The 15,172-nt window shown below is 36.1% G+C and overlaps 1 protein-coding gene across 6 annotated transcripts in view; it reads left to right on the forward strand.

The window, feature by feature from the left end:
• Positions 1-14,035, forward strand: part of LOC116174102 (facilitated trehalose transporter Tret1-like) — a 31,124-nt gene extending 17,089 nt beyond the window's left edge. For 2 of the 6 annotated variants that reach the window (XM_031491907.1, XM_031491903.1), the window contains 7 exons: positions 11,354-11,540; positions 11,601-11,748; positions 11,803-11,988; positions 12,037-12,341; positions 12,388-12,594; positions 12,647-12,833; positions 12,879-14,035. In XM_031491907.1, coding sequence (XP_031347767.1) covers positions 11,517-11,540; positions 11,601-11,748; positions 11,803-11,988; positions 12,037-12,341; positions 12,388-12,594; positions 12,647-12,833; positions 12,879-13,270 — 1,449 coding nt within the window. In that variant the 5' untranslated portion in view covers positions 11,354-11,516 and the 3' untranslated portion in view covers positions 13,271-14,035. Of the gene's footprint in view, positions 1-2,428; positions 2,601-4,253; positions 5,293-5,527; positions 5,910-9,295; positions 11,251-11,353; positions 11,541-11,600; positions 11,749-11,802; positions 11,989-12,036; positions 12,342-12,387; positions 12,595-12,646; positions 12,834-12,878 lie in introns of those variants that run through there. The other 4 variants (XM_031491906.1, XM_031491905.1, XM_031491904.1 and 1 more) reach the window with 4 other exon arrangements.
• The last annotated feature ends 1,137 nt before the right edge of the window (positions 14,036-15,172 follow it).

The following is a 15,172-nucleotide window of genomic DNA, read 5'->3' on the forward strand; positions in this document are numbered from 1 at the left end:
ACACAAATTCCTAGTATCGTCGTTTGTAGTGCCATTTGCGTTTTGAAATATTTAGAATGTTTCGCATTCCGTATACCATCTCATACGAGTTTAGGGAAATATCAGATTTAATTTCACATTCTGCTCGTACGTATAATGATCCTCTTTGAGCGTTTTATTTAGTTATGCAACTTTTAGCATGCAGTAAAAAAGTGCTTAATTGCAAAATTAAAACTAAAAGAGTTTCCAACTCATTATAACCCCAACCCAGCAGAATAACTATTTCATTTGATTCTTACTTCGGCTTTGTCCACCGCAATTAGTATCTTCCGAGGTAAATTCGCCTTAGAATTGTTTTTAATTGCGTTATTTAAATTGTATTGTTTAAATTTTATCATTCGTGTAAGTTTGTTTATTTAAATTGTGTTAGTTGAAATGAAGTAACATCTGGTCGAATGGATTTAAGAAGGACGTTGTTATTTAAGACGAGACACACGAGACTTACTATATGGGTCTCGGCGAGACTCTCGTTTGACCTTTTTTGTATTTATTTGTACTGTTTTTTTTTAATTTTTAAAGGAAAATCTATTCAAGTAGCACCAATTCCAATTGTTTACATAAACCGTCCCTGAACTTGCTGATTTAATTACTATAGGTCGTATAATAACTGCAATTTTTCTTATATCCAGTCAGCCTTCGCCAGCTTTATTTTATTTTATTGAGGACAATTGATTATTATTAAACCTGCTCTCAATAGCATTAAACTTGCTTACTCAAATAATGGTAATTATCTATGCTGGAAAAACAAGAGTTGGTTATAATAGTTAATAGGATCTCGCGGATTGCTTAAAAGCACTTATGATGCTCTTATTGAATTTTAACAAGTTTATGGCATTAAGTCTAATCGTTTTCTAGGTATAGGTACAGTAACTCAATTTAGAACAGTGGCGACAACCGGGTATCTCGTTTTTGATTGGTCGCTGGTTCCGGCCGCCATATTGGGGCTAAAATACTATACTTTGGTATAGGAGTTTACACTTTTCTTTCTGTTCTTACGAAATTCTGTGAATAAAGGTGATGCTTTAGGTAAAATGTATATTCCGGACATATGGCATGTGATACAGTCACTGTATGTATAGGTAGTTACATATTTACCACGTAGTAGACCATAAGAGTAAAATTTTACAAAATAACTTGGACAGATTACCTTTTTAGCATTTAAGTATCAAATAATTCAGTGAGACTTTCCTACCTAGTTGCATTACCAGATACATTTAATGAAAGCTAATATTTTTTAGCTGCAGAATGCTAAAGAAAGTCCTTAAAATACGCATAACAGAAGAAATTATGTTTCGTGATTAGCAGATAGATAATGAAGGTCTTACTGGTCATGCTTTCGTAGTGCCTTTTGTATGCTCTGCACAATTTTTGGATAATATGGCGAGACCAAGCGAAACCAAACGAGACTAAACGAGACGAGACTGAACCAGGCCGAGAGGAGACTTTGACTTGGACTCGTCTCGCGGCAAAACTAACTGCTTAATCGACTGTTCAAAAGCATATTGAATAAATAATTTCGTATGGTTAGTCCTTAAGGATTCAATGAGACATAAGATGTTGGTTTTTGCAGAAGGTTGTTGAGTACGATTAAACCTGAAAGTTGAAAATTATATTTATATAATTAAATGGCATCACCATGACAGATTAGTTTTAGGCATTTTCATAGTTTTCCTAATTCATACGTTTCTAGGTTTGTTTAGATATGGAATCGAGAAGACTCTCAAAGCGTTCTAGATGTTTTTTAGAGATATAAACCGCCTATTCAGGTCGCCTTAGTACGAGTTGAAAGAGATTTATGAACATCCACATGCCTTGAGAGGGCGGTAAAAGAGATCTGCAAGTAAATGCTTTGGAGTTTCCCATGAAAGCACTAAAAAGACGAAAGCATGAATATCTTAGGTCTTTTCTGCCGAGACCATTATGTGCTTTTCTTTGGAGTTGTGAGAGTCCAGTAAAGGATGTAGAAATAGCCGATATCTCTTTGTAAACGGAAATCTATAGAAAGAGCACGAAAACTCTGGAGGAAGCCCAAGATGGTCAGATGAGGCGCTAGAATAGAGATTTTTAGACCATTCTAGAGACTGAAAATTTCCTGGAAAAATAATAGTCATTGGAAAGGCGATAGAATCCCCTGTGAAAACCTGCTCTGGAATGCATGTTTTAAAAAAGTCAGCATACTTTTCCAGAGTCTTTTAAATGCCACAAGCCCTTTATAAAGGTCTCGAGGGCCTTATATTTGTGTATTCTCTCCCAAGCCCTGAGAAGTCCCAAGAAAATACTAACAGGACCTAAGGCGGTATTAGAATGCATTAGTAAACTACCAAAAAGGCCCTGAAAATTTTTCGATTGCTGAAAGCCTTCGAGTCTTTATGATACTAGAATGTGTTGAAACGGCGTTTCTTATACATTGCCATCACACTTTCTAGCATTTCAAAGAGTTTTCAACCTCTATCCAGAACTAGAAGAGCCAAGATAGGGTTCAAAAGATAACATGAAAGGGTGGAGAGTGAAGAGAAAAGAATCCAGAAACCTCCGACAGAGGTCTAAAAAGCTATGCAAAGGTACCGTGTTCATGTTACACCTTCAATTCCCCCTGAAAGTGTTTGGTTGCACTGTCAAGTACTTAAAACGGTCTGGTGGACTCTCGAAAGGTTTTAAATTGAGTTTTAAATCTTATAAATGGCTTTAGCGCTGTCCCCAGCACGCATTTTTCATACCTTTCCCCGAACATTGTAGGCGTTTTTTGGTGTTAGCTGAGCCTGTAAAACCCCAGGGTTTAGTGGTTCCCTGAAACGTTGGCGAAGAACGCTCTCTATCTCTAGGGCTTTCTAGCGAATTTAGAGACCTTCATATTCGTTATTTTTGCCCTTTTCGCAGCAAGCGGTTCTACAAAGTGTTCAACAGCGCCTCCTTGCATGTAATCTTAAATAACCTTTATTTCCCAAGGTTGAGCATGGGTGATCGCAAGATTTCAATTGAGAGAATTCAGATTTTCGATGTGAAAAAATTCAATTAATTGTCTTAGTTTCTGTAGGATAGTTTTGAATCATAAGGATAGTTCGGGAAATGTAAAATTGTAATGTAATTTTACGGCAGGTTTTGATCGGAGAAGTTGCGTTTTAATATACACAGAGGATTATTATCTTGTCAAAAACATACAAGTAACTTAAAATTCTTAAGTGTAAAGTGGCAAACTTAAATAAGTAAAGACTCTCTTCGAATACGAAAGTAAACGTGCACACCGAACGAGTTCGTCATTACGCGTTAAAGACAAACTTTGCTTCGGATGGCGTGGTGTATTAACAACGATTAAAAAAGTGATGAAATTATAATCGAAAAAATGTCAACATTTAAACAATAAACTTAGTTCAATTGGTCCCATTGTTGCTGATGTCATTATAATCGTTTTTTTTTTGTGCAACTGCGTACTGCGGATTTTTTTCCATCTTAGAGGTTTACAAGATCAACCGATTCCATGAACGAGAAAATCGTACTTAGTTTAAAGTTAGTTCGACTTTAGAATTAAACTAGTTTTAAGGAATTTCTTATATCACAATTTCAATAATCAATCAGCCAAATTCATGGGTTCATTTATTATGGTGCCTACTTTCTTCTTTTATATAAAATGCGAAAAAAGAGTTGTTTGGGTGTGTATGTATCTATGTATATGTACGAGTATTATTCAAATTTGGGAACTTAGGTTATTTATGTTTAAAAAAAATGAAATGACCATTTCAATTGAGATTAACAAATAATATACGTGTTTACAAAGGTGAATGTGGAAAATCTTTGGAAATTGAATCACTTTCAATATACTGTTATATGGCCATTGGCAAGTGGAAAATAGTTTTAGAATTGTTGTAGTTTAATTATAGAGAAACGAAGGGAAAATTTTGCAGTAAGCAAAACCATAAAAAAAGGTAAAATTTGGTAAAGAATTGGCTAGCCGACGGGAAACAATCATTCATTTTGTTTTGTACAGTTTTAGTTCACAATTTCAAAAATGTGTTAAACGAAGGAAAACTTCAACCTTTTATTGCAACAAAGACCGTTGCATCATGACGTAGATGATTTTTGATTGGCTTCTCAAATCAATTTTAACACGTCCAAAGCATGAACAAAATGTTTGTTTTATGGATAACAATTGGCGCTTAATTCGCATTCGAGCATAGTACGAAGATGGTAAACCTCCTAAGTAAAAAGTAATCTTCAATCGCCCTTCTTATTACGTACTCATTAATACTCATGGTAAACATGGCATTGCGATTTAGTGAATGAGATTTTTTGATATTTCTTTAGGGAAGGGAAAGTCTTACACATTACCACTGACAATATGTACAGATGGTTAATTCTCAAGAGATCCATCATTGGACCATTTACATGTAGTTTATATAGTGTGATCGTATAAATTCTAAATCATGGTGATGATTTCATAAGAATTATCAGAAATTCCGCGTTCAAATTGACAAAAAACACATCAATATTTTAAAGAAATTAAAACCAAACTAAAATTACCTATTCCATCAGTGCGCGAACATATTTAAGAGTTAGAGTAGGAACAACTTCATAAGCTCGTGGACTCCAATCAGTTATAAATTGGAAAGATGTCACTTCAAGAGACTCGGCGAACTGGAAAATCTCTTCAGATTCCAACATGGGAAACATTTTAAAATTGAATAAGGTCGAAATAAGTTTTCATCCCATCTTATCGATTTAACACGAAACTGGAAATAGCTGTACTATTTTTGGCTCAGAAGATTGATCGCTAATTTTGGAGGGGTTAAGGTAATCGTGACCACTGCCGGTTAACTCTATGGTGTCCAAGTGGATGTATTGAAATTTCATGTAAATGGTTTGCATTTGGAGGCGCGATAAGCACAAACGCTAATTGGTACAGAATTTATTACAAATTACAGTCACCGATGATGCCTTCTCACATACCAGGTAATTTAAAGTTGTTGGGCGCCCGTCACGACGACGTCCAGGTGTAATTAATCACCTCGGCTCGTAATTATAATATCATTAAGTTCACATCGATTTACATACGGTTACACATACACAGCAGGAAATATCGCTAGAAAGTGTATATGTATAGGTTACAATCGTCACGTTTTGGTTAGTGCGGCGGCGTATCCAGCTGCCGATCGTCATTGACCAACGGCCAGCTGAAGAACCCGCTGAAATAAAACTCTCGCGGCCACTGCACAAACAGCACTGGGGCACCGGGCCACATTTATGGGACGTCCGTAAAATGTACGTTGTTTTTGTCAGTTTTTTTTTGTCGCTTTTTGTTCTTGCTTACACATGGCGCAACTGGTTCCCCGCCAACCCTCTCGGTACAGACGTCGCAATGGGCGCGCATTAATGTGATCTGCATATACGTACCCTGTAGTGCAAGACAGAGCCCTTATTTGCATACGCGTCTAATATATGCAAGCTCACATCGCTACCAGTCTGCCTTTCATTTATAACCCTTTTATTTCTTTAGTCGTTCATCAAGAGGACTAAAAGGACGAAAGGTGACCCATGTTCCGGAAGCGAACCCACCACCTCATTTGCGTATTTAATAAGACGGTTTTGCTACATGAATTTAAAACCGTTGTTAGAAACACCCATTCGCCGGCTCCGTGGGACGCTTGTACCTGCTAACTGCCCTAATTGTTACGGGGCTGACGCTTATTAACCACCGACTAATCTTAATTCATGCAGATTTCGGCGCGGAAGGCGTAGATTTCCTGATTCACAACTGTGCTAAACCGTTGCTTATGTATCGAGGAAATCAAGTTATCAGAAAAAATAATAAGCAAATAATGTACTATGTTACACAGGTAAGGTGACGATGCTCCAGGATATGCAGCCTAGAAAGCATTGTAAGTAACCTCGGGGTTGTATTATACTAATCAATCGTCAATTGAATTTTTTATATTTCGATACTTGAAGTGAGTCTCTAATTGCAATTTTAAGTGTGGGTATTAAAATGGGCAGTTAAAACTTGAAACATGAATTTTCAAATCTCGATCTTAAGTCATGACACTTCAATAAGCTTGACTCTTAATCTGGAAGTTAGAATTTTCAAACATTCTCTTGAATCGAGGTTTGAAATCCTGGAGTTTTCAACTTAACGCTTGAATTGTGAAATTTGTCCTGAAACACAGGCTTATCAACCTTGAATTCTCGAATTAAATTTGAAACGTGTTAAATTTTGAATGTAACAAACTTCTTGATTCTTGAAGTTTTGAATCTGAAAGCAACAGCTTTAACGTTTTTTTCCCCGAATGGGCTATACTACGCCTACGGACTTTGACCGTTTGATCTTTTGTGCGTGCCCCAGTATCTTACTCCGAGAGAGTCAGTTTTTTAAACAATCTGAGAATCCTCTCCGGCTGCAAGTCCCTGATCTGCTGAGGTGCTGTTGCAATCTCTGTCCGGTGACAGCCTCACACCAGCAGATGATGCGTCCACTGTCTCTTCCTCCTCGACGTAGAGGCGACATGCTACCCCGATTTTGTTGAGATGATATCTCAAGGGACGGTGTCCAGTAACTAGGTCTATGTATGACCTTATTTCACTTCTGCTGAGTGCTAGCGGTGAGCTGGTTTTGGTTTTCTGGAACCGATCAGTTTCTTTGATTTGTTGTTCCACTCCTAAGTGTTTTGCACCTTTGTGTATTCCTCCCACCTCACTTCGGAGCAATCCAATTGCTCTCCTCGCTGCTTCTTTCTGCACCACTAAGTGAAAAGGGAGGAGGCCCAGCAAGGCCTCCATGGCAGCTCTGGCTTTAGTGCAGCCTGTTTAGTTTAGCAGTTCAATGCCCCCTCAATGTCTATGAAGCAGACTAAGGTCGATTGATGAGGTTGTGAAGGGCGGTCTCAGTCGACCGTCCCTTTTGGTATGCGAGGGTTGGTGTGTAGGTTTTTTTTTTCTTAAGGAACTCTTCCCTTATGCATTTCCCTTACCTACCATCTTCTCCATCGTTTTAAGGAGTAACTCTCCCTAAAAAGTTCTACTGGAATGGGCGTTAATGTTCCAGTCCCTTTTATAAGGAGAATGGGGAGAATTCCAACTCTGATATGATATATCACGCTGAGGGAAGCCTATCGTCCAACGGACCCTATTTTGTGTGTATATACGGTAACTGAGACCGTAGTCAAATTTGTTTGCTGGATGGGAAGATGAAGGCCTTCTTGTCCTCCGTCTGCTCAAGCCCGGGAAATGGGTTCGTATCACGAGCTCTAACGTCTCTCTAGTTGAGCTTTTGCGTTCACCATCTGGTCCCACCATCGTTCCTAACGGGTTGTTCATCTCTTTTGAGCGGACCTTCCGTAGACGAATTTCTTCTATCGTCTGACAGAATCTTTCTTAAGACGCTCTCTGTGCCTTCCGAATCGCCTTACTCTACTCGGTGAGGGACGTTCTATAGTCATCTCAGTGCTCTTGGTTTTGTTAAAGACTCTTCTGGTGATTTTCTTAAGCTTTCCTAGCTCATTATTCCACCAGAGAGTGTTTCTATTTGTTTTAACCCGCTCAGGGGAGGAAAGAGTTCCACTATTATGCCTGCGAGAAGGGAGGAGACAAAGGTAGTATCGGCCATTATTAAAAGTAATACCAACCAGTTGGTCACTTTTCATTAACTAAATTAATTAACATTTCAACAATGTCGAGATATTTCCCGCAAGGATTAAAGTAGCTTTAGTTCTTCCTGTTTTTCAGGAGATACTACTCAAAACTACAAAAACTACAGGTTAATATCGATGCCGCCTATTTTTTCAAAAATCTTTGAAAAAGTACTTCATTGTACATAACTCTTATATGTACATACATATAATGAGTAATGACCAATATACGGGTTCAGAAAAGTACAAAGCACACTCATTTGTAAATATCGCCCTCCCTTGTTTTGAAGAAGGCCTTTATCGTTGAGCCTTTATTCAGTAGCAATTTGATAGTGTCTCGCATAACGTATTACTTACTAAACTAAAGCGGAGTTATAATTTCGAACAAAATAGTTTAAAACTTATTGGAATATTTTTCTGACAGATCTCAATGCCTTATTAATGAAAATATCATGTCCCATTAGCGATATACCAAACGAGGGGTTTCGCGGGGATCCATACCAGGACCGTTCTCCTTTTTAGCGCATTTCCACAAAAATAAAAAAAATGCGCTATTGTGGCCACTTTGTCCGTTCGTCCGTCCGTCCGTCCGTCCTCTCGTTTTGCGACGCTACTAGTTCTTTATCTACCGTTTTTTACATGTTCCATAATTTTACACTTTTGCCGTTTATTAACGATCCTAGAGATCGTTTATAATTTTGTATTGCTGTCTGTCGTCTGTCTGTTGGTCTGTCCGTCTGTTCCTTTGTCTGTCTGGCCCTGTATCTGTCCCTGTGAACGATAACTTTGTTTAGAAATGTCCGATCGCTTTTACATCTCCGTTAGTTATTAACTAAATTGCATGAAATTCAATATGGGCATAGCTTTAGCCATATAATACGCAATGCCAAAAGTTGAGTCGAATCGATTCAAAATTCACAGTGCCCTTTTCGCATCTCGACCATTTATAAACCGAATTGCAAACTTTTTTTTATAAAAGTATTTGAATGAAATTTGATACATAGGCACTTGGAATAAAGGAAAATCAAACGCCAATTTCAAAATTTGGTTTTGCGCATGCGCAGTGCCAACTTTTTTATTTATAGAAGAATTTAAACGAAATTTGATACATAAGCACTGGAATAAAGGAAAATCAAACGCCAATTTCAAAATTTGGTTTTGCGCATGCGCAGTGCCAACTTTTTTATTTATGGAAGAATTTAAGCGAAATTTGATACATAGGCACATGGAATAAAGGAAAATCTAACGCCAGTTTCAAAATTTGGTTTCGCGCATGCGCAGTGTCAATTTTTTTATTTATGGAAGCATTTAAATGAAATTTGATACATAGGTGCTTGGAATAAAGGAAAATCTAGCGCCAGTTTCAAAATTTTATTTTGCGCATGCGCAGTGCCAACTTTTTTATCTATGGAAGCATTTAAGTGAAATTTGATACTTAGGCGCTTGGAACAAAGAAAAATCTAACATTAGTTTCAAAATTTAGGTTTGCGCATGCGCAGTTCCAACTTTCTTATTTAGAAAAGCATTGAAATGAAATTCTTCTCATAAACTGAAATTGAACGCTATCTTTCATATTTGTGGCCGGATTTTTACGATTTTAACAGAAGTTGCATCTTACAAATGGGAAATGAATGCAAGTGGAAATGCGCTTTATGTAAATCGTTTACGATTACTTTTAAACTTGTTAATTTATTGCAAAGCCAAAGACTTTCCCCAATATATAAAGCCATATGTCGACTGTATTCTCTACGCAGATGACTCAAATTAAACATTTTTTCGAAACGGGAAAGCTTTAAGACATCATATATGTAAATGAATCAGTTTCAATATATATGTTTTACGAAGACTGACTGACAATATTTCAAAGCCAATTAGTAACGGCGCTGATACATATTATGGCATATTGATATGGGATAATTTTGACACAGAGAGACAGACACCTTTGCTCTGCAGAGAAGAGACAAAGTTATGTAGTTTTTGATGCGAATGGATACTCCGATGCGCTATTTTGAAAAAAAATCATTCCGTAGATAATTGCAAAAATGTGAAAATTTCCATTTTTAAAAAGTTCAGATATTTTAGTAATAAAGTGAGCTGTGGAAAGAAGTTTCAAATAAAAGTTGCACGAATCGGTGGGATGAGTTCAATGGGCGTCGAAAAAAAATTTGCAAATTGGCGGTTTTCGAGATATTGACATCAACTTCTTTATTTTAATTGGACGCCATATTGGACTTTTATGTCACTCCATAGAGAAACTTTTTTTATTTTTTAAAAACGGTCGATTCGTTTTCGAGAGAATTAGAAAAATCTTTATTTAATTTATTTAAACGACCTGATAGATAAATGGATAGGGCGAAAAGGGAGTATAGAATGGTCTGCTAGATCTTCCGATTTGACGCCATTAGACTCTTTTCTACGGACCCATTTGAAATCTATTGTGTTTACTCCCCAACCTGAAGGTTTGGATGAACTTCGTCAACGTATCATCGAAAGCTGCCATGATATCCCTATGATTTTGAAAATGTCCGTCACGAATTTGAACATCGCATCGCCTATATCATTGTTTGGCAAATACCGGGCAACATTTTGAACACTTATTGAAATAAAACATGATATTTTCGTTTGTTTTTGTTTTCTATCGGAACAAAATAAGATGAATAAAGATTTCTCTAATTTTCTCGAAACCGAATCGACCGATTATAAAAAATCAAACGTCAAAATAAATGACTTTGAAAGACCTTTCAAACAAGTTATTACTTGATAATACTCTGGTGGGCAGAGGGTGAAAGGAGGTGAAGTAGTTTTTGGTTAAAAAGTTGCCCCCCTTGACAAATCTTTTGACCTGTCTCGGCGTTTTTTCCTTTAATCAGTTGTTTTCAATAAATTCGTAGTGGGGAAAAAATGAACACCCTGTATATAATATCTAAGAAAATACAAATAGTAGAGCCATGGCATCAACATGAAAGTCACTGGAAGGAAATAAATAGATTTAAAAAAAATTGTTCTTGTTATTATAATTTTGTTTTATTATTTGGTTCTCATTAAATTAATAAAAGCATGAAGTTAAAAAAAAAATAATTAATTGCACTTAACCACAAGGAGAAGTACTTTATAAACTGCTATTGCACCTAATTAAACTCTTGAAATGCAAAACAAAGATAATGAGTAATAATATAAATCAAACAAAAATGTCTGATAACATAAAATAAGGCGAAGGAATATAGCAAACATATTTATATCTACATGATGATACTTTAATTAGCTGCACAAATTTCATGTAAATGAGTAATTAGGTAATAAATTGTACACTGTTTGTCGTTATCAAATGATATATTTACCGCCTCTAGGCATTGCACACTAATAGTTTTACAGTGAACACTTTAAGTATAAGCAGGAGACTCAAAATTAATTAAATTGGCAAAATTACAGTTCGTTTTAGAAACTCTAAAAATCATGTGGGCTCACATGTCATAATTACTTACTATTCTCATTAATTCTATTACCATTGTCTTTCACATTCATATGCAGGCATTTCCGCGACAGATGCATTTGTGGCTTATATTCTTTACTCTTCTCAAAGACTTCCAAAGACTAAAGGGTGAATATAGTGTTATAGGATTTAATTTTATTTAGTTATTTTATTGTATTTTAACATAAAGTCCTCTTTAGTGTTTTATTTTTTTATTTATTTAATCTTTCAGCACCAGTCATAATTAGCCGACAAATTTAGTTTCTCTCGGCTACTTTGTGTAACTAAAAGGTAAGTGAATTGACGGTTCACGTTTTGCATGGAGAAGATGGCCTGAGTGCAGCATAAATGGTGAAAAATTGACCAGGGGCTTTTCATTTAAAATCACTTACAGAATGCGCCTTTATTTCTTGCCGCAGGTACCTAATCATATATGGTTAAAAACACCAAAATGTTATTAATGCCAATTTTCCTCGCAGATCCTTTCGTCAATTGCAGTCGCGACGTTTTGTTTTTTAAATGGACTCGAACTCAGTTACTTATCGATCTTGATTCCTTATTTTACTAATAACGACACGCGGGTTGAAAACTCGTTCGCTATGAGTGACAACGAAAAATCATGGTTGTGTAAGTATCGGCCACAGTCGATCCAAATAGTACTAAATGGACAATTAATTTTAGTATCTATCGGTCCAATTGTTAAGCCGCTAGGCTGCGTCCTGGCGGGATTAGTTATGGACCATATCGGGAGGTTAAACACGCTGAGAGTTGCGGTGTTGCCATGGTCAATTGGATGGTTATTAATCGCGAAAGCTTCGAGTTTCCTAATGATTGCGGCTGGATTCACAATTACAATTTTTTCTTTTCGTAATAATTTCTTCAATCATTGAATTAGCACTTATTTATGTGTTGCAGCATGGCTACTGATCACTGCCGTCACGTACATTACCGAAATTAGTTCACCTAGCGTAAGAGGTATGCTGGTAAACCTTAAAACTATCTTCTGGTGTTTGGGAAGCATGGCCATGTTTCTACTAGGTGCTTTTCTACATTGGCGAACTATAGCTTGGATAAACTGCTTATTACCACTTGCACCGCTGTTTCTATCACTGTTACTTAAAGAGAGTATGCTGTGGCTTGTAACGAGAGGACGTTTTGAAGACGCAAAGAAGTCGCTAGTATACTTTAATCGATATCGAAAAACATCAAGGGATGAAAACGTAACCAAATTGTTCTACCTTCGCGGTGTAAAGTTTTTTTTTCTAGTTTGATTGCGTGATTGATCGTAAGCTACTTATGATCCAAACACTCCACGACCGCTATCGATCAATTAATTTAAGCCTACTTCAGAAATTGAAATTTTTTCTTCAACCGTCCGGATATAAGAGAGTACTCATGGTTGCGGGTTTAGAGTTTTTCCAAAACCTTTCAGGATCAATTATAGTGTTTAGCAATATTATGGTTTTCTTCAACGTAAGTAGGTTATAGCTACTCCAAACATTTATCAGATGAACTTCTATTGCAGGAATTCGGTACTACGATAAATCCATACGCGGTTGGCATTTATTTAGGATTAACTAAGTTGGTTATTACATTTTGCAACATCTGGTTATTGAAAACATTTAGATTTCGAATAATCTTGATTGCAAGCTATCTAATTATCTCTGGATGTCTGGTAGCTTTCGGACTATACATTGACTTCAATCCAAAAGGTTTGCCAACTGTCTACAAAGTAAAAGTATTACTGTTACTTTCAGACTCATCCATCTACCAATGGATACCATTGTGTGCATTGATATTGTATAGCAATTCAATGGTAGTGGGTCCATACTCTGTTCCGGTCGTACTTACGCCATCAGTTTACCCTACTCACATACGTGGAACAGGCCAGTCAGTCTCAAGCATTATCGGCCACATGCTCGAGTTTTTCATGATACAATCCTATTACGCGATTAAAAAGGGTGTGAAGCAATCTCATATCCTTTACTTTATGTCATTTTCTTCGCTCATAGCATGCGTGTACATTTACAGTTGGGTGGTGGAAACTCGTCAAAAAACCTTTTTGGAAATTGAAAATTATTTCGTCAAAAAGGATAATAAGAGTAATCCACGGTCTCTAGAGGAACAAGACCCCTGTCTTGAAAAATAAAACGTTACGTATATGATATAGAACAAAGGGCTTATTTGCGCATTGGCAATAGTAAAGTGTTGGTAACTCTTTTGAGCTGTAATATCAATAAAAACTGATATTAATTAATACACCTTAATCCTAGTACTTTTAGTAAAGTATAAATGTTGATTAATAGTCAAGATGGATACGAGAGAATAGTCCTAAGGAACTCGCTCATTTTGGAACAACTTATGAATTCGTGTAAAGAAAGCTTCAATTGACAATTTGTTTTTAAAAGGCCCTAAAATTAGATACAAAGCCGGAAGAAACTGTATGGTTCGAGTGCAATGCATATTTTAGAATTTGAGATTGAGATTGTATATCGAAATCTTTGGTATAATATCAAGTTCTGGGACTAAAAATTGTTGTAGGTCGATATATATTAAAATTACTCGAAGTTTGTCGATAACATAAAAAAAAGGTGTTGAGCGTGACTCTTCCAAGGTTTCTAGCTATTTTTAAAAAAGGCTTATTTAATGCAATGAGTATATATTTTAACTCTAGCTATACAGTGGTTCCCCCCACAATTCCCATTACGATAAGAAAGTTTTTGGAAAGCACTGATGGAGAGAAAGGCGTAGAGAGGTATATTATCGTACACAACCTATTACTTTAATTAATTTTGTTACCACACGTTTTGTTTAATTATTCGCTTTATAATTTGTTTAATTGAGACTTGTTTATTTAATTGTTTTGTTGTTAAGACGTACTTGAACCTAACGACATTAAACAAGGAGAACAATTTTAATGACTTTAATTAACCATTAAACATAACCATGTTCCAATTTCAAAAGCAAAACAACAATATACAGATTGTTTCACGCAAAACCTTACCTAAAAGTAAGACTCCCGTTAATAATTTAAATTTGAAAATGTGCATAAGAACATAGATTTTCATGATCTATCGGAAGAAAATATTACCATGATCCTTTCACTTCCGGTTTTACCGGGTATGGATAGCAACTTCCTTATTTTAAACAAAACTCCCTATATTTTATTGCATTTTCGAAATCTACATGAAAATCTACGTCGTTTGATACCACCTATACCCAAGTATCAAAGGTTTTCAAGTTATGCAACATTTTTTAAAATTTTTGACGTTTGATTGCTTTTCTTCAGCGCCCTGTACCTATGGCTCCGTTGATTTGAATTTTAAAAAGTCTTTTAAAATCAATATGAATCTTTGATGCTGGGTATAGGGAAATTTGGTATGAAACAACGTAAATTTTCATGTGGATTTCGAAAATGCAATAAAGTATAGGGTGTTCTATTTAAAATAAGAAAGTTGCTATCCACATCTTGGAAAACCGGAAGTGAAACGATCATGACAATATTTTCTTTCGATAGATCATGAAAAACTGGTTGGTATGCGAATTTTTAGATTTAAATTATTAATGGAAGTCTAAATACTTCTAGGTAACGTTTTGCGTGAAACAGCTTTTATAAGCGTTGAATATGGTTGATTTAGGAATATATTTGAGGAATGGAAGATAAAGTCGCAAGCTGTAGTTTGAAAGATCTTAGTCCGTCACGGATAAATCAAATGAGATGTTAAATGTTTGCAACAACCACAAGGATGCTAAAAAATGTCTCCTAAGATGACCTTCAAGATAATTAGGAAAAAAGAAGGCTCTTAAAAGTATTTGTAAGAACAAGGGTGGGATTTACAGAAAAATTTCGAAGATTTTGAAGAGCGTCGCTAAAAAATTCCAAAGAAGATTCGTAAAAGAAGGTTTCAACCAAGCTTTATTTATTTATATCCTCTTGTTCTGGGCTGTCAACAGCCTTGCGCCCAATTACAGTGTGACCCGCATAATCCTTTTTAGAGGTGCCCATGCAGAAGGTCCTAAGTTGTTCTATACTACTCCGGTATTTACCTTA

The sequence above is a fragment of the Photinus pyralis genome, unplaced genomic scaffold (genome assembly GCF_008802855.1).
Source record: "Photinus pyralis isolate 1611_PpyrPB1 unplaced genomic scaffold, Ppyr1.3 Ppyr1.4_LG6, whole genome shotgun sequence".
NCBI classification, from domain to species: Eukaryota; Metazoa; Arthropoda; class Insecta; order Coleoptera; family Lampyridae; genus Photinus; species Photinus pyralis.